This window comes from Capra hircus, chromosome 5 (genome assembly GCF_001704415.2).
Source record: "Capra hircus breed San Clemente chromosome 5, ASM170441v1, whole genome shotgun sequence".
In the NCBI taxonomy this organism is placed as follows: Eukaryota; Metazoa; Chordata; class Mammalia; order Artiodactyla; family Bovidae; genus Capra; species Capra hircus.
This window is the reverse complement of record NC_030812.1, coordinates 58,354,479-58,381,022: the sequence shown is the minus strand read 5'-3', so window position 1 is coordinate 58,381,022 and position 26,544 is coordinate 58,354,479. Positions and strand designations below refer to the sequence as shown.

The following is a 26,544-nucleotide window of genomic DNA, read 5'->3' as shown; positions in this document are numbered from 1 at the left end:
CAATCCCACTTCTGGGCATACACACCGAGGAAACTAGAATTGAGAGACACGTGTACCCCAGTGTTCATCGCAGCCCTGTTTGTAATAGCCAAGACACAGATGCATAGAACTGTCTTTTGGACTTTGTGGAAGAGGGCAAGGGTGGGATGATTTGGGAGAATGGCATTGAAACACGTATATTATCATAAGTGAAATGAATCGCCAGTCCAGGTTCAATGCATGATACAAGATGCTCAGGGCTGGTGCACTGGAACGACCCAGAGGGATAGTATGGGGAAGGAGGTGGGAGGGGGGTTCAGGATGGGGAACACATGTATACCTATGGCAGATTCATGTCAATGTATGGGAAAACCACTACAATATTGTAAAGTAATTAGCCTCCAATTAAAATAAATTTATATTAAAATAAAAGTAGGCTGAAACTTTTGAACATAATTGCTGTTAGTGTAGCAGCAGATGAGTGAAGATTCAATACTATCAGCATTATTATTTAAATTAAGAAAATCTTACTAGTTATGACACTGCAATCAACTATAATTATAAATGTAATGGGACATCACAAGATGATTCTAAAGAAGTAAGACTGTTTAGACAAGTGTAGCCTTTAAGTTACTTAGTTCAGTTCAGTTCAGTTCATTCGCTCAGTCGTGTCCGACTTTGCGACCTCATGAACCACAGCACGCCAGGCCTCCCTGTTCAACGCCAACTCCTGGAGCCTACTCAAACTCATGTCCATCGAGTCAGTGATGCTATTCAACCATCTCATCCTCTGTCACTCCCTTCTCCTCCTGCCCTCAATCTTTCCCAGCGTCAGGGTCTTCTCAAATGAGTTAGTTCTTCGCATCAGGTGGCCAAGTATTGGAGTTTCAGCTTCAACATTAGTCCTTCCAATGAACACCCAGGACTGATCTCCTTTAGGATGGATTGGTTGGATCTCCTTGCAATCCAAGGGACTCTTCAAGAGTCTTCTCCAACACCACAGTTCAAAAGCATCAATTTTTAGGTGCTCAGCTTTCTTTATAGTCCAACTCTCACATCCATACACGACTACCAGAAAAACCATAGCCTTGAGTAGAAAGACCTTTGTTGGCAAAGTAATGTCTCTGCTTTTTAATATGCTGTCTAGGTTGGTCATAACTTTCCTTCCAAGGAGTAAGTGTCTTTTAATTTCATGGGTGCAATCACCATCTGCAGTGATTTGGAGTCCGGAAAAATAAAGTCTCTCACTGTTTCCGCTGTTTCCCCATATTTGCCATGAAGTGATGGGACCAGATGCCATGATCTTAGTTTTCTGAATCTTAAATTAGGCATATATTAAATAGCATTCTTTCATGTGTAAAATAAAAAATCTTTCATGCAACACTTTGAGTCCTATGATGGAACAAACCTTCAATGAAAGAAATTCCTAATTCTTTTCAGTTACTTCTCATCTAAATCCCAGGCACAGGGTCTTTGCCCATTAGACATTAGTAATTTTATATTAAACTGAGAAGAGTTTCTGCAAAGTCAAGACAGTTGACCTTGGAACACATAGGCAAAAGCAGAATTTGAAAGCTCAGTCTGAGTTCTGGAATAATTTTCTTAACTCTTAATGATTAAATATTATTAATTGCATTTTATTCCTTATTTTATGAGGCAGCATTTTCCCAGTGAGAGATTCTTAAACATTGAAATGATTATTAACTTCCACCAGATCTCATTTTATTAACCATCCCAATATTCAGCTTAGTTTATCCATGGTTTTAAATATATTCCCTCTCTTCACTGTCTCATGTAAGACTGCTATCATTAAAACAATCATAACCTCTCATTTGGATAATCAGAGGCTTTTGTTATTATCTTCTTCCATGAATATTTATCTACCCAAAGTTAAAATATTGATTCCAGCTTGTGCTTCCTCCAGCCCAGCATTTCTCATGATGTACTCTGCATATAAGTTAAATAAACAGGGTGACATTATACAGACTTGACGAGCTCGTGCCTGTTGTTCCATGTCCAGTTCTAACTGTTGCTTCCTGACTTGCATATAGGTTTCTCAAGAAGCAGGTCAGGTGGTCTTGTATTCCCATCTCTTTCAGAATTTTCCACAATTTATTGTGATCCCCACAGTCAAAGGCTTTGGCAGAGTCAATAAAACAGAAATAGATGTTTTTCTGGAACTCTCTGGCTTTTTCCATGATCCAGAGGATGTTGGCAATTTGATCTCTGGTTCCTCTGCCTTTTCTAAAACCAGCTTGAATATCTGGAAGTTCAGGGTTCGCGTATTGCTAAAGCCTAGCTTGGAAAATTTTGAGCATTACTTTACTAGTGTGTGAGATGACTGCAATTGTGCAGTAGTTTGAGCATTCTTAGGCATTGCCTTTCTTTGGAATTGGAATGAAAACTGACTGTTTCCAGTCCTGTGGCCACTGCTGTTTTCCAAATTTGCGGGCATAGTGAGCGCAGCACTTTCCCAGCATCATCTTTCAGGATTAGAAATAGCTTAACTGGAATTCCACCACTTCCACTAGTTTGTTTGTAGTGATGCTTTCTAAGGCCCACTTGACTTCACATTCCAGGATATCTGGCTCTAGGTGAGTGATCACACCATCGTGATTATCTTGGTTGTGAAGATCTTTATTGTACAGTTCTTCTGTGTATTCTTGCCACCTCATCTTAATATCTTCTGCTTCTGTTAGGTCCAGACCATTTTTGTCCTTTGTTGAGCTCATCTTTGCATGAAATGTTCCCTTTGTATCTCTAATTTTCTTGAAGAGATCTCTAGTCTTTCCCATTCTGTTGTTTGCCTCTATTTCTTTGCATTGATTGCTGAAGAAGCCTTTCTTGTCTCTCCTTGCCATTCTTTGGAACTCTGCATTCAGATGCTTATATCTTTCCTTTTCTCTTTTGATTTTCGCTTCTCTTCTTTTCACAGCTATTTGTAAGGACTCCCCAGATAGGCATTTTGCTTTTTTGAATTTCTTTTCCATGGGGATGGTCTTGATCCCGGTCTCCTGTACAATGTCACGAACTTCCATCCATAGTTCATCAGGCACTCTATCAGATCTAGACCCTTAAACCTATTTCTCACTTCCACTGTATAATCATAGGGATTTGATTTAGGTCATACCTGAATGGTCTAGTGGTGTTTCCTACTTTCTTCGATTTAAGTCTGAATTTGGCAATAAGGAGTTCATGATGTGAGCCACAGTCACCTCCCAGTCTTGTTTTTGCTGACTGTATAGAGTTTCTCGATTTTTGGCTGCAAAGAATATAATCAATCTGATTTCGGTGTTGACCATCTGGTGATGTCCATGTGTAGAGTGTTCTCTTGTGTTGTTGGAAGAGGGTGTTTGCTATGCCTAGTGCATTCTCTTGGCAAAACTCTATTAGCCTTTGCCATGCGTCATTCCGTATTCCATCAATAAGCTCAGATATGCAGATGACACCACCCTTATTGCAGAAAGTGAAGAGGAATTAAAAAGCCTCTTGATGAAGGCAAAGAGGAGAGTGAAAAAGTTGTCTTAAAGCTCAACATTCAGAAAACAAAGATCATGGCATCTGGTCCCATCACTTCATGGCAAATAGATGGGGAAACAGTGGAAACAGTGTCAGACTTTATTTTTTTGAGCTCCAAAATCACTGCAGATGGTGATTGCAGCCATGAAATTAAAAGACACTTACTCCTTGGAAGGAAAGTTATGACCAACCTAGATAGCATATTCAAAAGCAGAGACATTATTTTGCCAACAAAGGTCTAGTTAAGGCTATGGTTTATCCAGTGGTCACGTATGGATGTGAAAGTTGGACTGTGGAGACAGCTGAGCACTGACGAATTGATGCTTTTGAACTGTGGTGTTGGAGAATACTCTTGAGAGTCCCTTGGACTGCAAGGAAATCCAACTGGTCCATTCTAAAGGAGATCAGTCCTGGGTGTTCTTTGGAAGGACTGATGCTAAAGCTGAAACTCCAATACTTTGGCCACCTTATGAGAAGAGTTGACTCATTGGAAAGGTCTCTGATGCTGGGAGGGTTTGAGGGCAGGAGGAGAAGGGCACGGCAGAGGATGAGATGGCTGGATGGCATCACTGATTCGATGGACATGAATTTGGGTAAACTCCCGGAGCTGGTGATGGACAGCGAGGCCTGGTGTGCTGCAATTCATGGGGTCACAAAGAGTCAGACACGACTTAGCAACAAAACTGAAGTGAACTGAAAGTTAAAATGCAATTTTTCTAAAATACCAATTTAAACACAATATATCTTTTAAAAAATCCAGAGTGCTTCCCTGCTGCTTGCAGAATAAAAGAAATCTTCCTTGTCTTGTTATATAGGTCTGTATGAGTTCCATGAATTTCCTTTTAAGTTTCTCTCACCCCCTCTCTTGTGCATTAAAAACAAGAACTAAATTTTAGGAAGTTTTGAAATTTTCCTTGATCATTTGGATCACTCATCTTTAACTACTGTACTCCATATGTATTTCTATATTTGCTTTTATTCACTGGGTTTCAGTTCAGTTTAGTTCAGTTGCTCAGTCGTGTCAACTCTTTGCGACCCCATGAATTGCAGCACGCCAGGCCTCCCTGTCCATCACCATCTCCCGGAGTTCACTCAGACTCACGTCCATCGAGTCTGTGATGCCATCCAGCCATCTCATCCTCTATCGTCCCCTTCTCCTCCTCCCCCCAGTCCCTCCCAGCATCAGAGTCTTTTCCAGAGAGTCAACTCTTCACATGAGGTGTCCAAAGTACTGGAGCTTCAGCTTTAGCATCATTCCTTCCAAAGAAATCCCAGGGCTGTTCTCCTTCAGAATGGACTGTTTGGATCTCTTTGCAGTCCAAGGGACCCTCAAGAGTCTTCTCCAACACCACAGTTCAAACGCATAAATTCTTAGGCGCTCAGCCTTCTTTGTGAAGGCTGTGGTCCAACTCTCACATCCATACATGACCACTGGAAAAACCATAGCCTTGACTAGACGGACCTTAGTCGGCAAAGTAATGTCTCTGCTTTTGAATATACTATCTAGGTTGGTCATAACTTTTCTTCCAAGGAGTAAGCGTCTTTTAATTTCATGGCTGCAGTCACCATCTGCAGTGATTTTGGAGCCCCCAAAAATAAAGTCTGACACTGTTTCTACTGTTTCCCCATCTATTTCCCATGAAGTGATGGGACTAGATGCCATGATCTTCGTTTTCTGAATGTTGAGCTTAAAGCCAACTTTTTCACTCTCCTCTTTCACTTTCATCAAGAGGCTTTTTATCTCCTCCTCACTTTCTCCCATAAGGGTGGTGTCATCTGCATATCTGGGGTTATTGATAATTCTCCCGGCAATCTTGATTCCAGCTGTGTTTCTTTCAGTCCAGCATTTCTCATGATGTACTCTGCATAGAAGTTAAATAAGCAGGGTGACAATATACAGCCTTGATATACTCCTTTTCCTATTTGGAACCAGTCTGTTGTTCCATGTCCAGTTCTAACTGTTGCTTCCTGACCTGCATACAGATTTCTCAAGAAGCAGGTTAGGTAGTCTGGTATTCCCATCTCTTTCAGAATTTTCCACAGTTGATTGTGATCCACACAGTCAAAGGCTTTGTCATAGTCAAAAAAGCAGAAATAGATGTTTTTCTGGAATTTTCTTGCTTTTTCCATGATCCAGCAGATGTTGGCAATTTGATCTCTGGTTCCTCTGCCTTCTCGAAAACCAGCTTGAACATCAGGGATTCACCATTCACGTATTGCTGAACATATGGCATATCAGCTCTCTAGTCAGCTATTTCCTCTCAATCACTGTGACCTCAAGAAGAAAGGGATGACCGAGGATGAGATGGCTGGATGGCTTCACTGACTCGATGGACGCGAGTCTGAGTGAACTCCGGGAGTTTGTGATGGACAGGGAGGCCTGGCGTGCTGCGATTCATGGGGTCAGAAAGAGTCCGACACGACTGAGCGACTGAACTGAACTGAACAACTAGAGAAATTATTTATACCTAGGAATTTTTTTAGGGCAAAGAGTACATCAAAATCCAATAAATATTGAATTGATAAAAGAATCCTCACTAAGGCACATATAACAAAATATTAAATTTACTCATGTTTATTTTCTTACAGTTTTCTTATAAAAAGGGAGGAAATCCAAAAGTAATTTATCAGATTAATAAATATTCAAATGATGGGGAGATATAATTATTCAAGTCAGAGAAAACATGAAATAAAATCATTTAGCTTCTGGGCAATTAAGAATTACTTACATGTCACCCTTCAGACTGTGCACTGCAGAGTGATTCTCTCACTAAGAGTTCACAAAGATTTCTTCAGTAAATATGATATTTCATTTGCTTATTACATTAGATTGTGCTACCTCTACCAAGTATATTTATATCCACATAACAAATGTTACTAACGCAAGCAAAATGAAGATGAAGCACAGAGAAAGTCATTCCATTCTTGAACAAAACAGGCAAACCATAGTGCAAATGTACTTTTCATCTGTAAGTACATGGAATTCTAATAAATGAAAACTTTATGATTAAATATTTCTAAGATCAATGGGTACAACTTTTTAATCAGTTGCTTCCCCAAGTTGTTATAATTCCCAGGACTTTCATTTACATCACTGTAAAAATAGAATTAAAGTATCTTTTCTCTAGGCTCTTTCTCAGAGCTTCTTTGACATCTTTGTTCCTCAGAGAGTAAATCAAAGGATTCAACATAGGAGTGACTAGGGTGTAACATAAGGAAGCTACTTTACTCAACTCAGGAAATGTATCAGGAGTGAGATACATAAAAAATACAGCACCATACAGTACACTCACAACTCCTAGGTGAGAGCTGCAAGTGGAGAAGACTTTCTTTCGCCCCTCAGTGGAGCGTATTTTTAGAACTGTGGATACAATATATATGTATGACACAATAATGACAATTATGGTAGGCAAAATGATAATGCTGCATAAGAAAAAGGATACCATCTTATGAATATAGAGATCAGAACAAGAAATCTTCTGAAGTGGACGGTCATCACAGTAAAAATGGTCAATGGTCCGAGAAGCACAAAAGGATAAAGTAAATGTCATGCTGGTTTGAAGAACTGAGCTAATACAGCCACAAAAATAGGAACCAGCCACCAACTGAACACAGAGATGTGCTGACATCTGGACAGAGTAGAGGAGTGGGTTGCAGATGGCAATGAAGCGGTCATAAGCCATGACTGCCAGGAGAAACCCCTCAGTCACAATGAAGAGAGCAAAGAGAAAGAGCTGGGTCACACAGCCTGCAAATGAGATGGACTTGCTCTCAGACCAGAAGTTGATCATAGCCTTGGGTGCAATAACAGATGAATAGAAGAGATCAATGAAGGAGAGGTTGCCTAGGAAGAAATACATTGGTGTGTTCAGCCGGGGGTCAGTCATAATAATGACCATCATGCCAATATTTCCTAGAAGGATCATGGTGTAGATAAGTAGAAATAGCAGGAAGAGGAGAATGTGGAGCTCTGCGTGGACCCTGAAGCCGACAAGAATGAAGTCAGTCACTTCTGAGTGGTTGCTTGTTCCCCTGTCACCCATGGCAGACAACTGCTGAGAGGCAGAAGGCAAAAGAAATGAAACTGTGACTTTGAGTCATCAATTCATCAGTACTCTCTTAAATGTAGCTATACATTATTTACTTATTAATGAGAAAAGGTATACAAAACAATTTTAACATCAATAAAATGCATGAATTTGGATTTGGATATTACTAAACTTCAGGAATTGTTATTCTATTAAGCAATGGAAGAAGTTATTTGGTTATTTTATTTAAATCATACATTGGCAAGGATTTCTGTAAGAAATTAGCATATTGTATTGTCTAAGATCACTCACTTTCTGAATTTCTATTCTTACTATATTTATTGTTAAAAATTATCTTATCCAAATTAGGAGTATTACATCTTATCTAAAATAAGCATATTGCATGTAATCTCTATGGTGTTTATAGCCATTATGATAGCTAAGTCAGTATTTGTGTCATTACATGAGTATTAAAAATATTTGAAATATTTTTATTTTATTTTACCTCAATATATTTAGTTTCCATTGTTATTGGAACCATCTTTGAAAACAATGTAATTAGACAATATTGGTATGTTAAGTAAAATAAAAAAGCACTAAGAGTAGATAAAGTTCTCTAATTCTACTACTAAACATATGTTCCTTTTCTCATATCAAAGTCATTCCCCCAAATACATGAATTTTAATTGCTTCATTACAAGTGTCAAAATTCCATTAATAGTTATTTAATTTAAAAAATGTCATAATTACTTGGCCCTCTCTTTAAAAGCTAAGAGAGAAGCTGGCGAATATTCCAATCCTTATACTGCAATGAACAACTTTCTACCAAGGTTGCATCAATTCAAGAGATCCTACTCTTTAGACAAAGAAAGTAAACAAGTGATATACATAAAGGAAATCCCTTTCCTGAATTCTAGTATACCTCATATGTCTTAAAGCAAGGATAACTATGGATATTTAAAGATCACAGCAACCTTGTGTCAGCCAGAGTCTGCGATCATGAGCTAGTGAATCAAAAGTGGTGTTTTTAATGTCCTCCGTTATTTTAAAATCTCTGATACCTTTTTCAAGGGTATTTTACCATTGAGCTTTTACTCATCCTCTATGATGGATTCCACTGGGAGAGGTGTAATCGTGAAATCAATTATGGAGACATAAGTGTAGACTCCAGGGCTGTTGTCCATGAGGACTGAAATAACCGCAACTACAAACAGTTTAATAATAGTCCAAATACAAGGAACTTTTCCTTCTATAGTTGTGTATATCCTTTGGGAAATATTTTTGGACTTTAATTTCTTTACTGACAAAGAAAAACTTTATGGTATTATCTCAACATACATATTGGTAAGCACAGAAAAGGGATTTAAAAGTTTGCATATGAGAAAAGTTTTAGATAAGTATTTAAAGTATTTTAAAAAGAAAAAAAATCCACTTTAATTTGTAATTAACTATGCTTCTTAATGTAGGTGTATTTCATGATGTGACAAACACCCACTAAATCACAAATTCAAAGTGAGATAATGGTTGATAATTCTATGTATTCCTATATTTAAATACAAAACAAATAGAGAATATATTGGAAGATATGATAGTATTCAACACATTAACAAAAATCCTTTGTAAAAATAGTTTAAGATCAGGATCTATATTTGAAAATTCTTTCAAAACTACATGGTGACTGAAAGACTACATTCAAGTCACAGTCATAATATGTTACTTAACAAGCCTAATTTTCTAAGACTGCCATTTTTTCTAAATATTTTTATAATTTAATTTTTAGAAAATAATTGTCTAAATTAAGAAAAAGCATTTTTAGATTTTATCTGGGTTTTATAAGTGTATAGACAGCAAAATGATGTGGGATCAGGTCTTCTTTTTATTATAATACAGTATTAGCAAAAGTTTAACTAGTAGAGGAAGAGAAAGCAGTTTAGATATTTTAGAAAGGAAAATACTAATTAAGGTTAGTTAAGGCCTGTTGACAATCTTACGTCTTTGTGAAAAATGGATATTCAGATCTTCTGCTTGCTTTTAATCAGATTGCTTTTTGCTTCTCTTTTGTTTAGTTTTGTTTTTGAAGTTGAGTTGTATGTGTGTTTTTTTGGGCATATTTTGATTAACTTCTTATAAGATATATTGTTTGCAAATATTCTCTCCTATGCTGTCGGTTGCCTTTTCATTTTGTTCCAAGATTCCTTCGCTCTGAAAAGCTTTTTGGTTGATGTAGTCCCATTTGTTTATTTTTGCTTCTGTTTCCCTTGCCAGAAGAGACAGATCCTTCTTCCTCAAAATATATACATTGCTGAGACTGACGTCAAAGAGTTTACTGCCTATGTTTTCAGTTTTGTGGTTTCAGACTTTACATTTACGTTTTTATCCATTTTGAGTTTACTTTTGAACATGGTATGAGAAAGTACACCAGTTTGATTCTTTTGCATGTATCTATCTAAGTTTCTCAACACCATATACCGAAGAACCTGTTTTTCCCCATTGTGTATTCTTCCTCCTTTATTGTAGATTAATTGATGTATAAACCTGGACTTACTTCTGGACTCTATTCTATTCCACTGATCTATGTGTATATATTTTTGTGCCAGTACCATACTGCTTTGATTACTTAGCATTGTAGTATAATTTGAAATAAAGGATCAAAATACTTTCAGTTTTGCTCATCTTTCACAGTTTTGGCTATTTGGGATCTTTTGTGTTTCCATACAAATTTTAGAATTACTTGTTGCAGTTCTGTCCAAATATGCCATTGGTATTTTAATAGAGACTGGATTGAATCTACAGATTGCCTTGCATAGTATTGTCATTTTAATAATATTAATTCTTCCAATACTTGAACATGGTATATCTTTCCATTTGTTTGCAATGTCTTCAATTTCTTTCATTAGCATCTTCTAGTTTTCCAAGTTCAGATCTTTTACCTCTTTAATGAGATTCAAGTCTAGGTACTTTATTTTTTGATGCAATTGTAAATTGAATTTTTATTACTTTCTCTTTATGATAGTTCACTGTTAGTATACAGAAACACTATGTTACACAGATTTCTGCATATATTTTTTTATCCTGCAACTTTATTGATTCATATATTATTTCTAATAGATTTTTGATCACATCTTTATGATTTTCTCTATATAGTACATTTTTTGTAAACAGTGACAGTTTTCTTTCTTTCTTTCCAATTCAGATTCTTTTTCTTTTATTTTATCATCGTCGTCTAATTTCTAATTTTAGAGGAAGCATTTTCAGCTTTTCACTGTTAGGTATGAGGTTGGCTGGGGGATTGTAATATATGACCTTTATTATGTTGACATATAGTCCTTTTAGACCCTCATGGTTGATCATTTTAGTCATAATGGATATTAAATCTTGTTAAAAGCTTTTGTGCATCTAGCGAGATGATCATATAGCTTTTATTTTTAATTATAGGAGGTGATGACATTGAATTGTTGGTACTGACACATACTTGCATGCTGGGGATAAATCCCACTTGAAGATGGTGTATGATACATTTAATATAATGTTCAAAATTTTTTTGTTAATATCTTGTTGAGGACTTTGCATCTATGTTAAACATGATGCTGGCCTTTTCTTTGGTTGTGGTATCATGCCTGGTTTTGTCATCAGGGTGATGTTGGCCTCATAGAATGAGTTTGAAAGTTCCTTCCTCTTTAATTTTTGTTTGTTTTTTAAAATATAAATTTATTTAATTGGAGGCTAATTACTTTATAATATTGTATTGGTTTTGCCATTTGACATGAATCCACCAGGGGTGTACATGTGTTCCCCATCCTGAACCCCCCCTCCCACCTCCCTCCCCATACCATCCCTCTGGGTCATCCCAGTGCACCAGCCCCGAGCACCCTGTCTCATGCATTGAACCTGGACTGGTGATTTGTTTCATATATGATAATATACATGTTTCAATGCCATTCTCTCAAATCATTCCACCCTCGCCCTCTCCCACAGAGTCCAGAAGACTGTTCTATACATCTGTGTCTCTTTTGCTGTCTCACATATAGGGTTATTGTTACCATCTTTCTAAATTCCATATATATGTGTTAGTATACTATATTGGTGTTTTTCTTTCTGGCTTACTTCACTCTGTATAATAGGCTCCAGTTTCATCCACCTCATTAGAACTGATTCAAATGTATTCTTTTTAATGGCTGAGTAATACTCCATTGTGTATATGTACCACTGCTTTCTTATCCATTCGTCTGCTGATGGACATCTAGGTTGCTTCCATGTCCTGGCTATTATAAACATTGCTGTTATGAACATTGGGGTATACGAGTCTCTTTCAATCCTTGGTGTGTATGCCCAGTAGTGGGATTGCTGGGCCATATGGCAGTTCTATTTCCAGTTTTTTAAGGAATCTCCATACTGTTAATTTTTGGAATAGTTTGAGAAGGATAGGTGTTAACTCTTCTTGAAATGTTTGGTAGTATTCGCCTGCGGAGCTGTTTGTTGGAATTCTGTTTGTAGGGAGGCTACTATTACTGATTAAATTCATTTACTGGCAATCAGTCTGTTCACATTTTCTATTTCTTCTTTATTCAGTCTTAGGATATTATACATTTCTAGGAATTTGTCCTTTCTTTTAAATTGTCCATTTTATTGGCATACAGTTTTTCTTAGTAATGTTTTATAATCTGTGTTTCTGTGGTGTTGGTTGTAACTTCACTTTTATTTATGATTTTATAGATTTGGGTTCTCTCTCTTTTTTCTTATGAGTCTAGCTAAACGCTTATCAATTTTGTTATCTTTTAAAATATCAGATATTTGCTTCATTAGTCTTTTCCATTTATTAAAGTCTCTATTATTTCTTCTATGATCATTGTTCTTTATTACTACCCAGTTTGTAGTCTGATTGTCTTTTAATTTATTCTTTTTTCAAGTTCTTTTATGTATAAGATTGCTTAGTTGAGATTTTTCTTCTTTCTAAAGGTACAATTATACCAGTATAATCTTCTCTCTTAGAACTTCTTTTGCTGCTTCCCACAATTTGGATCATTGTTTTTCATTTTCAATTGTCTCCAGTGATTTTGATTTCTTCATTGATTTCTGCAATGACCCACAGTTTATTTTATAGCAAATTATTTCATCTCCACATGATTTTGTATCTGAAGGTTTTCTGCAGCTATTTTATTACACTTGATTTCTAGTCTCATATCTCTTTGGTCAGAAAGTGAAGTGAAGTCGCCCAGTTGTGTCCGACTCTTTGCGACCCCATGGACTGTAGCCCACCAGGATCCTTGGTCCATGGGATTTTCCAGGCATGAATACTGGAGTGGGTTGCCATTTCCTTCTCCAGGGAATCTTCCTGACCCAGGGATCGAATCCAGGTCTCCCGCATTGTAGGCAGACGCTTTACCATCTGAGCTACCAGGGAAGCAAGATGTTTATTATGATTTCAGTCTTCCTAAATTTACTGAGACTTGCTTTGTGGCCTAGCATGTGATTTATCCCGAAGAAGTTTCTGTGTACACTTGAAAAGAGTGTATATTCTGCAGCTTTTGGGTGAAATTTCTGCATATGTTATATTTAATATGTTGAGATATAGTCCCTCTAGACTCTCATTGTTCAGCATTTTTATCATTAATGGATGTTTAATCTTGCAGAAGTTTTTGTGTATCTATTGAGATGATCAGATAACATTTATTTTCAATTAGTTAAGAGGTGACCACATTGACTGAATTGTTGATATTTATATGTCCTTGCATGCTGGGGATAAAGACTACTTGAAGATGGCATATATAGGTTACTATATATAGGAAGATGACACATATATATATATAAAACACAACATCTGTCTGACTTCCCAGATGGCTTAAGGTAAAGAATCTGCCTGCTAATGCAGGAGACATAGGGGACATGGGTTCAATCTTTGAGCCAGGAAGATCCCCTGGAGGAGGAAATGGCAACTCATTTCAGTATTCCTGCTTGGAAAATCCCATGGACAGAGGAGCCTGGTAGACTATGGTTCATGGGGTTGCAAAGAGTCAGACAAAATTTAGCAACTGAGCATTATCTATCTATCATTCTTTCTTTCTATACATATGATTAAGTTGATGATCTCTTAAGTTTGAATGTGAATGTATGTGTATGCATGTATGTGTATGCTCAGCGCTCAGTTGTGCTCAACTCTTTGCCACCCAAGGGCTGTTGCTCACAAGGTTCCTCTGTCCATGGAATTTTCCAGACAAGAATTCTGGAGTAGGTTGCTTTTTCCCACTCCAGGGGATCTTCTCAGCTCGGGGATTGAACCCATATCTCCAGTATGTTCTGCATTGGCCGGTGGATTCTTTTGCATTCTAGCAGCCTTACATTTTAAATCCTTGTCCTACTTATAATGGTTTTGACACCATATTTTATATCTTTTTGATTTGGGTATCCTTGTCACATATTGTAAATATAAAAGATTTTACTACTTTTGTCCTTTAACCTTCTTATAACTTTATGAATGGTTGATCCACTACTTTATATGTTTTTTTTTTTTATTAACCAATGAGATTTCTCATTCATAATTTTCCCATTTTTGTTGTGGTCTTTTTTTATCTGCTCAAAGTCCCTTTACCATTGCTTATAAAGCCAATATAATGATTCTTAACCATTTTAGCTTTTATTTGTCTGGAAAAATCTTTACCTCTTCTTCAAATCTGAATAATTACATTGCTGGGTAGAGTATTCTTAGTTGTAGGTTTTTCCTTTCATCACTTTGAATGCATCATGCCCATGCTACTCATTTCTGGCCTGCCTATTTTCTACTAAAAAGTCATCTGATAGTCTTATACAAGTTTCTTTGAATGTAACTATTTGTTGTTGTCTTGCCGCTTTTAAGATTCTCATTATCTTTAATAGTTGATAATTTAATGTTAATGTGTCTTGATGTGGATCTATGAGTTAATCTAACTTGAATATCTATACTTCCTGGACCTAGGGGTCTGTTTCCTTCCTGAGGTAGGGATGTTTTCAGCCATTATTTATTCATATAAGTTTTCTGTTCATTTCTCTCTTTTCTTTCTGTGATCTCTATAGTGTGAATGTTGGCATAATTGATGTCATCCCAAAAGTCTCTTAGATTATTTTAATTAAAAAAATTATTTTCTTCTTTTTTATGTTCATCATGTGTAATTACCAAAGACTTGTCTTTCAGAGTACTGATCTATTCCCCTGATCTAATCAACTGCTAATTCCTTCTGGTGTGGATTTTATTTCAGTTATTGTATTCTTCAGCTCTGTTTGATTTTTATTTATAGTTTCTAACTTTGCTGAAATCCTTATTGTGTTCATTCATTCTATTTCTGATTTCCATGAGCATTTTTAGATCATTACCTTCAACTCTCTATCAAGTAGATTGATTATCTCCTCTCCGTTTAGTTCTTTTTCTGAGGTTTTGTCTTATTTCTTCATCTGGAATGTATTTATCTGTCTCCTTATTTTGCCTAGTTCTCTATGTATTTTCCTATGTACATCAGTTATAGTTTTCAATCTTGGAGAAGTGACTTTGTGTAGGAAACCTCCAATTAGGTCCAGAAGCATTCTCTCATTTGGTCATCAGAGGTATAGACCCTAATGTTGCCCTCATATGGCATGCATATACCCTTCAGTAATGGTAGGACTTAGTATATTAGGCATGCTGGCAGGTGGTGTTGGACCCCAGCCGAGTTGGTTATGTGGCTATGCCTTGTACATTTGCTTTGAACCCATTGGAGGGTAAGGGATCCCATCCTCATGATTGGTTGAGTAGCCAGGGATGGTGGGTAGTGCTGCTCCTGGCCCACTGGAGAGTAGGGCCAGGTCCTCTTGCAGCTATCTGCTTAGCCAAGGGATAGTCAGGCTGATGCTGGCCTCCTGGGGGTGGCGATGGGTCCCTGATTTGCGGTCTGCACAGCTCAATGGAGTTTGGGCTAGAACTGAGCATGGGTAGGTATGTCCTCCAGTACTGACAGATTTATGTTTCCAAAATGACACTTAGTAGGCTGATGTCATCACAGTAGAAAGAGCTCCTCAAAATGGCTACTTCCAGTGTTCCCTTTCCAAGGGAAACTCAGTTGTCTTCAGCCGATCCAAGAGGCTCTCCAAGATCAGCAGGTGGGTCTGATCCATGCTTCTTTCAAATTACTGCTTGTGTACTGGGACTTAGAGTGTGTGACATTTTGTATGCATGGTTAAAGATTGAAGCTTCTGTTTCCTACAGCCTTCAAGCTTTTCCAAATAGAAAGTTTGCAGGCTGTCAAAGCTAGATTTTCTGAGGGCTTATCTTCCCTGTGCAGGCCCTTCTGGACTTGGAAGCCTAATGTGGGGATGTTGAACAGCTGTGTTGTTCATTGGCAAGGGCGTCTACATATGATACTCCTTCCATTTGTGGGTTGCTAACCCAGAGGTGCAGTCCTGACTACAATGTATCTCTGCCTCTCCTATCCACTTCACTGTTGTTCCTGCTTCAGGTCTTTAGATGTGGAAAAATTTTCGGACAGTCCTTAGGTTATTTATATAGATAGCTGCTTTGTAAGTGCTTGCAATTTTGGTGTGTCTGTGGGAGAAGGTAAGCACAAGGTCTTCCTACTCTGCCATCTTTGCCATAATCCCCATCAATAATTTAGCTTCAAAAGATATAACCACAATATTAACAACTAATGCACTTTAATATACAAAGAATAATACATTCTCACCAAAATGTGTGAAATGAGTATAATAATAAACTCATTATACTACAAATATAAAATTAAGATAACATTGAAAAAATACAGAACTTAAGATGCTTCCACATCTACTCGTGAGCAAGTAATTACTATAAGATCTGGCTTCCATGACAAAATCTAAACTTTGTAGAAATTAAATGAGCCAACCATATTTAGATACTGTACAATAAGCAGCAAATGACTGTAATTCCTGAGAAAAAGGAAACAATTCAAGAAAAATTTAAACATGAATACAAAGCAATTGAAACAAATCAAACACAATCATAAAGTTAAAAATGAAAAAAAAAAACCTAACAGACATTGAGCGATAACTGAGAAAATATTACAAATATAATTAGAAAGGAGGTAATTAGAAAAATATTAGAAACTATAATGGTCAAATTTTCTTTTGAAAGTGGATAGCAACTCTAAACACATACATACAAGAAACTTCACAAAAACCCAAGTAAAAGGAACAGAAAGAAAATGGAATGAAGGTACAGGAGGATAAAATTTCTGAAAATGGATGAAAAATACTGTCAAAGCAACAAGGAAAAAAAATTATATATTTTCAAGAAAAAAGTAAAGCATAGATTTTTTGTCAGAAAAATTCAAACCAGAAGACAATAGAATACTATCCTTAAAGTGCTAAAAGACAAGACAATGGAAGACCAAATGAAAACACTATATTCAGGAAAAACATGTTAGCATTGAAGGCAAAATAATAAACTCATTAGATAAAGGAAACTAACAGAAAGCATTATGCCAAATTTGCACTAGAAGAAATGGTTTCTTATTTCCCAACATACTTGTTGTGGAATCTTTGTATATTCTAGGGTAGTGATCATACAACTATAGCCTCTAGAGCAAATCTTGCACTCCATCATTTACCTTTTGTCCATGGCTGCTTTAACAGTATAAAGGCAGAACTGAGGATGTAAGAAGAGAAGGTATTTCTTTCTCCTTCAGTATGCTTCTTGGATTGTTTCTTATCTTGGTTCTAGCGTCTAGTGGGCAAATCTCACCAGGGTTCTCAGTCTTGGATTTCCAGGCTTCTGTGATACTTTAAGACCATCTCTCCTCATGCCTTGTAATCACAGATGCAGCTATGACTGTCTGATCTTGCTAATACCTATGTTACTTCAAAGTCATCCCACAGAAAACCATAATTCAATTGGGATCGCATGTACACCCGTGGTGGATTCATGTCAATGTATGGCAAACCCAATACAGTATTGTAAAGTAAAATAAAGTAAAAAAAAAAAAAACCACCCCCCCCAAAAATAAAGATATAGGCAGCTTCCAGTTCAAGATGGAAGCGTAGAAGGATGTGCACTCAGCTCCTCCTGTGAGAGCACTAAAATCACAAGTTGCTGCACAACCATTGCCAGGAGGACGCCAGAACCTACTAAAAAAAGATACTCCACATCCAAAGACAAAGAAGAAGCCACAGTGAGACAGTAGGAGGGGCACAATCACGATAAAATCAAATCCCAAACCTGCTGGGTCAGTGACCCACAAACTGGAGAACAATAATACCAAAGAAGTTCTCCTACTGTTGTGTAGGTTCAGAACCCCACATCAGGCTTTCCAACCTGGGGACCTGACAAAGGGACTAGGAATTCCCAGGGAATCTGACCTCGAAGGCCTGCAAGATTTGATTACAAGACTTCCACAGGACTAGGGTAAACAGAGACTCCAGTTTAAAGGAACAAACAAAACCTCGTGCACCAAGAGTCAGAAGAAAGGAGCAGTGACTCCACAGGAAACTGACCGAACTACTTGCTTTTGTTGGAGGGTGTCCTGAGGAGGCTTGAGTCAGCAGGGACTCACCATAGGGACGGCGGGACAGGCAGCAGATGTCTGGAAAGGTCCCCTTTGGTGTAAACCCTCTTGGAGTTTGCCGTTAATCCGATCATAGAGCCTGTAGACCTGAGGGCTGGATGGCCTCAGGCCAGAAAACTACCAGGTTGGGAGTGCAACTGCAACCATCAGCACATAGTTAGATCAAGAGAGCTCCAGAAATATATCTATTTCTGCTTTATTGACTATGCCAAAGCCTTTGACTGTGGGGATCATGATAAACTGTGGAAAATTCTGAAAGAGATGGGAATACTAGACCATACAACCTGCCTTTTGAGAAATCTATATGCAGGTCAGGAAGCAACAGTTAGAACTGGACATGGAACAACAGACTGGTTCCAAATTGGGAAACGAGTACTTCAAGGCTGTACATTGTCACCCGGTTTGTTTGTTTGTTTGTTTGTTTGTTTATATGCAGAGTACATCATGAGAAATGCTGGGCTGGAGGAAGCACAAGCTGGAATCAAGATTGCCAGGAGAAATATCAATAACCTCAGATATGCAGATGACACCACCCTTATGGCAGAAAGTGAAGAAGAACTAAAGAGCCTCTTGATGAAAGTGAAAGAGGAGAGTGAAAAAGTTGGCATAAAGCTCAACATTCAGAAAACTAAGATTATGGCATCTGGTCTTGTCACTTCATGACAAATAGATGGGGAAACAGTGGCTGACTTTATTTTTTGGGGCTCCAAAATCACTGCAGATGGTGATTGCAGCCATGAAATTAAAAAATGTTTACTCCTTGGAAGGAAAGCTATGACCAACCTAGACAGCATGTTAAAAAGTAGGGACATTACTTTGTCAACAATGGTCCGTCTAGTCAAAGCTATGGCTTTTCCAGTGGTCATGTATAGATGTGAGAGTTGGACTATAAAGAAAGCTGAGCACCGAAGAATTGATGCTTTTGAACTGTGGTGCTGGAGAAGACCCTTGAGAGTCCCTTGGACTGCAAGGAGATCCAACCAGTCCATCCTAAAGGAGATCAGTCCTGGGTGTTCATTGGAAGGACTGATGTTAAGCTGAAACTCCAATACTTCGGCCACCTGATGCGAAGAACTGACTCACAGGAAAAGACTCTGATGCTGGGAAAGATTGAGGACAGGAGAAGAAAGGGATGACAGAGGATGAGATGGTTGAATGGTGTCATCGACTCAGTGGACATGGGTTTGGGTGGAGTCTGGGAGTTGATGATGGACAGGGAGGTCTGGTATGCTACAGTTCATGGGGTTGCAAAGAGTCAGACACAACTGAGGGACTAAACTGAACTGAACTTACTGAGCAAGGCCCTGTGTACCAGATAGCCTTGTAGTTGGTCTACAGTTAGCTTTTCTCCTCTTAATTGCTTATACCAAATATTTATTAAGTTTTGGAGTTCACTTAAGCTTGAATTGCCTACACATGTTTTTCTAAATAGAGTCAGTTCAAGTGGAAAGAGCTGTGGAGGCATCCGTTATCATGGTACAACTTTCTTTCTAGGTAAAACCTGCATTCATCTGTTCTGAAACAAGCAGGCACAGTGGTCCAGTTTGCTTAGAATGACACTCCTGCCTTAGGAGAAGGTTTCTGAGTGAGGTCACTAGCCTATGGTGTTCTGAGCATAAAACTTCTGTTCTTTAAGAGAACGGGAGCAGCTGGAATTGGGGCCCAGTACTCTTGGCCTGCCATTCTTAGGGTAGAGCTTTTGAATGGGGGCTGGGGAGAGATCATCATATGTTTTAGCTACCCTTGCATTGAATAGACCTTCTTCAGTGTGGAGCTGGAGGGGACAAGCAATGTTTGCAGCAACAACAATCAAGGGGACATGGTAGCCTTTGACTGGGACCCAGGGGCAGAGGGATCTCTATGTCCCTGCCTGCACTTGCCTGACTGCACTTTCAGCTCTGCTGGGATGAGAGGGGGCAGGGAGGGAGTGGGTCCTGGCTCAAACGTCATATATTCTCAGTCTTCCTGAGATTTAGTAGATTTTGTTCAGTAAATACTTTGTTTGTTCTTTATGTTCAGATATTTCCCTGGTAGTCTCTTCAAATCAAACATATTTATTATGAGATCTCAGAATCTCAAGCTTCAAAAATCAGCAAAGATAAGGAAAACACACTAGGCCAACACATATGAACACATATCAGCTGTATTCACAATATCTAAAAGCTGATTAAACATCAATTGCCCATTTATTTAAGAGTGCATAAACAAAATTTGGTATATACGTACAATGGAAAATGGAATATTACTCAGCAATAAAAAGAATGGGTTACTTATACATGACAAAATGAAGAAATCTCAAAATCATTTTACACAGTGAAGAAGCCTGAGAGAAAAGATGACATGTTGTATGATTCTATTACATATCATGCAGATCACTGGTTATCTGGAGATGGGTTTGGAGGGAAGAATGGCCCGAAAAGAGGCATAATCAACCATTTGGAAATGAAGGAAATATTCTGTATCTTGATGTGGTGGTGTTTTCATTGGCCACAGAGTTGTTCACTTTAAATACATACTGTTTATTTCAAACCAATTACTCCTCAATAAAGTGTTTAAAAAAATAACACGCAGGTCTTCTTTGGATTCAAGAATTTATATTTTTGAGCAATGATTCAGAAACATCTTTTTTTTTTTTGAAAAGATTTCATCTTCACCTGAAGAATAGGAAGCTGCACAATAAAATAGAAAATTTAGTTTTGCTTATTCATAATAATTATATATTTATTATTTTTAACTAACAATTTATTTAGATATTTCTTATATTAAAAACTGAATATTAAAAGGAGGCTAAATTTTTAAATATAATTGGTGTTAATATAGCAGCAGCTGAGTGAGGATTAAATACTACGAACACTGCTGCGGCTGCTGCTAAGTCGCTTCAGCCGTGTCTGACTCTGTGCGACCCCATAGACGGAAGCCCACCAGGCTCCCCCATCCCTGGGATTCTCCAGGCAAGAACACCGGAGTGGGTTGCCATTTCCTTCTCCAGTGCATGGAAGTGAAAAGTGAAAGTGAAGTCGCTCAGTCGTGTCTGACTCTTTCCGACCCCATGGACTGCAGCCTACCAGGCTCCTCCATCCATGGGATTTTCCAGGCAAGAGTACTGGAGTGGGGTGCCATTGCCTTCTCTGACCATGAACACTACCTTTTAGTAAAATTACCTAGTTATGACTCTACAATCAGCTATAATTATAAATGTAATGGGATGCCACAAGATGAGATTAAAGTAGTAATAATGTTTTAGATAAATGTGGTCTTCAATTTATTTAGGCACATTTTACTAGCACTCTTGCTTGTAAAATACAGAATCTTTCATGCAACACGCTGAGTCCTATAATGGAACAAGCCTTCAAGAAATTCATAATTCTTTTCAGTTTCACCTCACCTAAATCCCAGGCACAGGTTCTTTGCTCACTGGACATTAGTATTCTTTTATCAAACTGAGAAGTAAGAGTTTCTGTAAAGTCCAGACAGTTGACTATCAAGCACATAGGCAAACCAGGATGAGAAAGCTCAGTCTGACCTGACTTTATTTTGTTAACTCTTAATAATTAACTATTATTACTTGTACTATTCTTCTCATTTAGTTTGGTGGTATTTCCCCAGTTAGAGATGCTCAAACATTAGAAGTCATTACTCACTTCTACCTTGTTTTAACTTTATCAACCATTAATTAATATTCAGTTTCATTTATCTGTAATTTTAAAGGTGTTCCCTCTCTCCACTGTCATAAGACAGTGATTATCTTCTTCTATAAATATTTATCTACCACAAGTTACCAACGTGATTTTTCTAAAATGTCGATTTGAACACAATATATTCTTTAAAGAAAAATCCTCAGTGTTTTCCTGTGGTCTGCAGAAAATAAGCCAACCTCCTTGTCTTCTTTTATAGATGTGCAAAATTTCCATGAATTTCCTTTTAAGTCTTAAATCTCACTCCCTCTCTTTTATATTAATATCAGGAATTAAATTTTTGGAAGTTTAACATATCATTATTTCATTGCCTTTGCACAGAAACTTTTCTATTTCACCTTGCTCAAGTTTATTTATGTTTACAAATGTACTTATGAAGTTTTCCCTAATCATAATATCACTCATCTGTAGAAGCTGCTCTGTCTTTGTAATTTCTACCCTTGTGGCTCAGCTGGTAAAGAATCTGCCTGTAATGCGGAAGACCTGGGTTCAATCCCTGGGTTGGGAAGATCCCCTGGAGAAGGGAGGGGCTACCCACTTCAGTATCCTGGCCTAGAGAATTCCATGGACTGTCCATAGAGTTGCAAAGAGTGGGACACGACTGGGCAACTTTCACTCACTTTATTCACTGGGTTTACTATATGACATGTTATTAATAGCTCTCTATTTAGCTATTTTTTCCATCAATTAGTGTGAGCTCAAGTACAGAAATCATTTAAAATTGGGAATTTTTATAGGGCACAGAGTATATAAAAATTCAGTAAGTATTAATTTGATGAATGAATTCTAAGGCATATATAACAAAATATGAATTATCTTTACTTTTATTACAGTTTCCTTGTGAAAAGGTACAATTTTAAAAAACAATTTATCAGTTTAGTAGATATTCAAGTGAAGGGGAGAAATAATAATGATTCAAGCCAGAGAATCCATGAGATAAATGTGCCACTCAGTTAGCCTCTGGACAATTAAGAGTTACTTACATTTCACACTTGAGACTGTGTACTGCAGAGTACCTGATTCTCTCATTAGACATTCACAAAGATTTCTTTAGTAAATCTGGTATTTTGTTCTTTCTTTCTTAATACATCAGACTGTGTTACCTCTACCAAGTATGTATATGTATATATATAATATATATATATATATATATATATAACATATGGTATTGACTCAAGATAAACAATGCATCCCAAACAACGGCCACAAAGAGTAAGAAGTAAAGTTGGAATATATATGTCTTAAAAAAATTACATGGAAACCATTATCATTATCCAAAAGGAAGTACAGAGAAAGTCATTCCATTCCAAAATCAACAGCCAGACAAAATATAGCCCATCTTCCTGATGTATGTATTCTGATTAAGTCCAAATACATCTTCCAAAGTATGTATATGGGATTCAAACAAATAAAGTCTCTTAAGATTTGAATCAGTGCTTCTCTAAGTTATTATAAGTACAGCACTTTCAGAATATTACATTTACTTAATTCTATTTTCAGTTAATATAGAATTAAATAAACATAGTTTTTTCCCCAGGATCTTCCTCAGAGCTTCTTTGACATCTTTGTTTCTCAGAGAGTAAATCAAAGGATTCAACATGGGAGTGACCAGAGTGTAACACAAGGAAGCCACTTTACTCAGCTCAGGAAATCTGTCAGGGATGAAATACATAAAAATGATGGCACCATACAGTACACTCACGACTCCTAGGTGAGAGCTGCAAGTGGAGAAGACTTTCTTTCACCCCTCAGTGGAGCGTATTTTTAGAACTGTGGATACAATATATATATATGACACAATAATGACAATTATGGTAGGCAAAATGATAATGCTGCATAAGAAAAAGGATACCATCTTATGAATGTAGAGATCAGAACAAGAAATCCTCTGAAGTGGACGGTCATCACAGTAAAAGTGGTCTACGGCCCGAGAAGCACAAAAGGATAAAGTAAATGTCATGATGGTCTGAAGAACTGAGCTGACACAGCCACAAAAATAGGAACCAGCCACCAACTGAACACAGAGATGTGTTGACATCTGGACAGAGTAGAGGAGTGGGTTGCAGATGGCAATGAAGCGGTCATAAGCCATGGCTGCCAGGAGAAACCCCTCGGTCACAATGAAGAGGGCAAAGAGAAAGAGCTGGGTCACACAGCCTGCAAATGAGATGGACTTGCTCTCAGACCAGAAGTTGATCATAGCCTTGGGTGCAATAACAGAAGAATAGAAGAGATCAACGAAGGAGAGGTTGCCTAGGAAGAAATACATTGGTGTGTTCAGCGGGGGTCAGTCATAATAATGACCATCATGCCAATATTTCCTAGAGGGATCATGGCATAGACAAGCAGAAAAAGCAGGAAGAGGAGAATGTGGAACTCTGCGCGGACCCTGAAGCCAACAAGAATGAAGTCAGTCACTTCTGAGTGGTTGCTTGTTTCCCTGTCACCCATGGCAGACATCTGCAGAGAGGCACAAGGCAAAATAAATGAAACTGTGGTTTTGATTCTAGTGCTATTAATACATTCTTAAATGTAGAATTAAATTATTTATAGCTTAATAAGATATTACATACAAAACAATTTTAATGTCAGGAAGATGCAAGAATTTGAAGTAGATGTCATTAGGCTTCTTAAATTGTTATTCTATTAAGCAGTGAAAGATGTTCTTTGGTTATTTTATTTAAATCATAATTGGCAGGGATTTCTACAAGAAATTAGCCTATTTTATTGCCTAAAATCACTCACATTCTAAATTTCTATTCTTAAAATATTTATAGCTAGAGGCTTTCTTCATCTAAAATTGTAGTATGCACATTATCTAAAATGGAAGTATCTCATGTAATCTATATGATAGTGGTTATAGCCCTCATGAGAGCAAAGCTAGTGTTTGATTCATTACATGACAGTAGTAAATAAATTGAAAATATTTTTACCTTATTTTAGCTCAATATATTTCATTTTCTTTCTTTATGTAGGCCATCTTTGAAAATAGAATAAAATAGACATTATTGGCATAATTAATAACATCCAAAAATCACTAAGTGAAGATAAAGTAATGGAATTTTCCAGAGAAGGCAATGGCACCCCACTCCAGTACTCTTGCCTGGAAAGTCCCATGGACGGAGGAGCCTGGTAGGCTGCAGTCCATGGGGTCGCTAAGAGTAGGCATGACTGACTGATGTCACTTTCACTTTTCACTTTCATGCATTGGAGAAGGCAATGGCACCCCACTCCAGTATTCTTGCCTGGAGAATCTCAGAGACAGAGGAGCCTAGTGGGCTGCCGTCTATGGGGTCGCACAGAGTCGGAGACGACTGAAGCGACTTAGCAGTAGCAGTAGCAGCAATGGAATTTTCAAATATTTTCCTTTTCTCAGGTCATAGCCATTCTCCCAATATATACATTTTTATTGCCTCATTATAAATATTTCATTTCCATTAACAGTCATTTAAAAAATATCACAGTCATTTAGACTTCTTTTTGAGGCAGAGAAAGAAGGTAGTGAATATTCCAATCCTTACACTGCAGTGAATGACTTTCTACCAAGGCTCCATCAATTCAAGAGATCTCACTGTTTAGATAATGCAAGTAAACTTCACTGATACACATAAAGGGAAATTCTTTTCCTGAATTCTGTTAAACCTTAGGTGTTTTAAGATAAATATAACTGGGTAACCATGGATATTTAAAGACCATAGCAATTTGCATCGTCCAGAGTCCATGTTTATGAGCTAGCGTATGGGTAGTGGTGTTTATGATGGTGTTAGTTATTTAAAGTCTGTGAAACCTTCCTCAGGATATTTCAGCATTGAATTTTTGCTCATCCTCTGTGATGGATTCCACTGGGACAGGAGTAATCATAAAGTCAATTATGGTGTCATAAGTGAAGACTCTTGGGCTGTTGTCCATGAGGACTGAAGTAACCTTAGGTACAAACAGATAGTTTAATAATAGTCAAAAACAAGGGAAAAACAGAAAAATTCACTTGAAATTATTACCTGTATATCTTGATATAGCTATGTTTCACGATACGACAAATGCCCTCTAGATCACAAATTCAAAGACTTATTATGGTTGCTAATTATGTTCTCCTATATTTAAATACCAAACAGAAAATATGTGGAAAGGAAAGATAACATTCATACAATTAACTTTATATCTTTAGCAAAAATACTTATGAGATTAGGATTTCTATTTAAAAATTCCTTTAAAACTGCAGTGTGACTAAAAGACTACATTAAAATCAGAGACATACTATGCTATTTAGTAAGCCCAAATTGATAAGAATGTCATTTTTCTAAAATATTTTTATGTTAACTTTAATATTATTTTTTTAAACCAATTTTTAAATTAAAAATTATGTTTAGAATTTACCTGGGTTTTTTTAAGTGTATAGATAGCAAAAATGATGTGGGACCAGAGCTTCTCTTTTATTATAATTCAGTATTAGTAAAAGCTTAATCAGTTTAGGAAGAGAAGGTAGATTGGATATTTTAAACAGGAAAATATTAAATAAGGTTAGTTAAGGCCTGTTTACTGCAAGGAGATCCAACCAGTCCATTCTAAAGAAGATCAGTCCTGGGTGTTCATTGGAAACTGAAACTCCAATACTTTGGCCACCTCATGTGAAGAGTTGACTCATTGGAAAAGACTCTGATGCTGGGAGGGATTGGGGGCAGGAGGAGAAGGGGACGACCGAGGATGAGATGGCTGGATGGCATCACCGACTCAATGGACATGAGTTTGAGTAAAGTCTGGGAGTTGGTGATGGACAGGGAGGCCGGG

The 26,544-nt window shown here is 37.3% G+C and overlaps 1 protein-coding gene and 1 pseudogene across 1 annotated transcript; both read right to left on the bottom strand.

Moving 5' to 3' along the window:
- On the bottom strand, nucleotides 6,585-7,575 carry LOC102182482 (olfactory receptor 9K2-like). Its single transcript, XM_018049044.1, has one exon. It carries the CDS (start codon nucleotides 7,539-7,541, stop codon nucleotides 6,585-6,587), a length of 957 nt encoding a protein of 318 aa, XP_017904533.1. The 5' UTR covers nucleotides 7,542-7,575.
- LOC102182204 lies at nucleotides 23,240-24,240 on the bottom strand (annotated as a pseudogene).

Excerpts from the sequence above, each read along its gene's own strand:
- LOC102182482 (XM_018049044.1), bottom strand. The coding sequence starts at position 7,541 with ATGGGTGACAGGGGAACAAGCAACCACTCAGAAGTGACTGACTTCATT.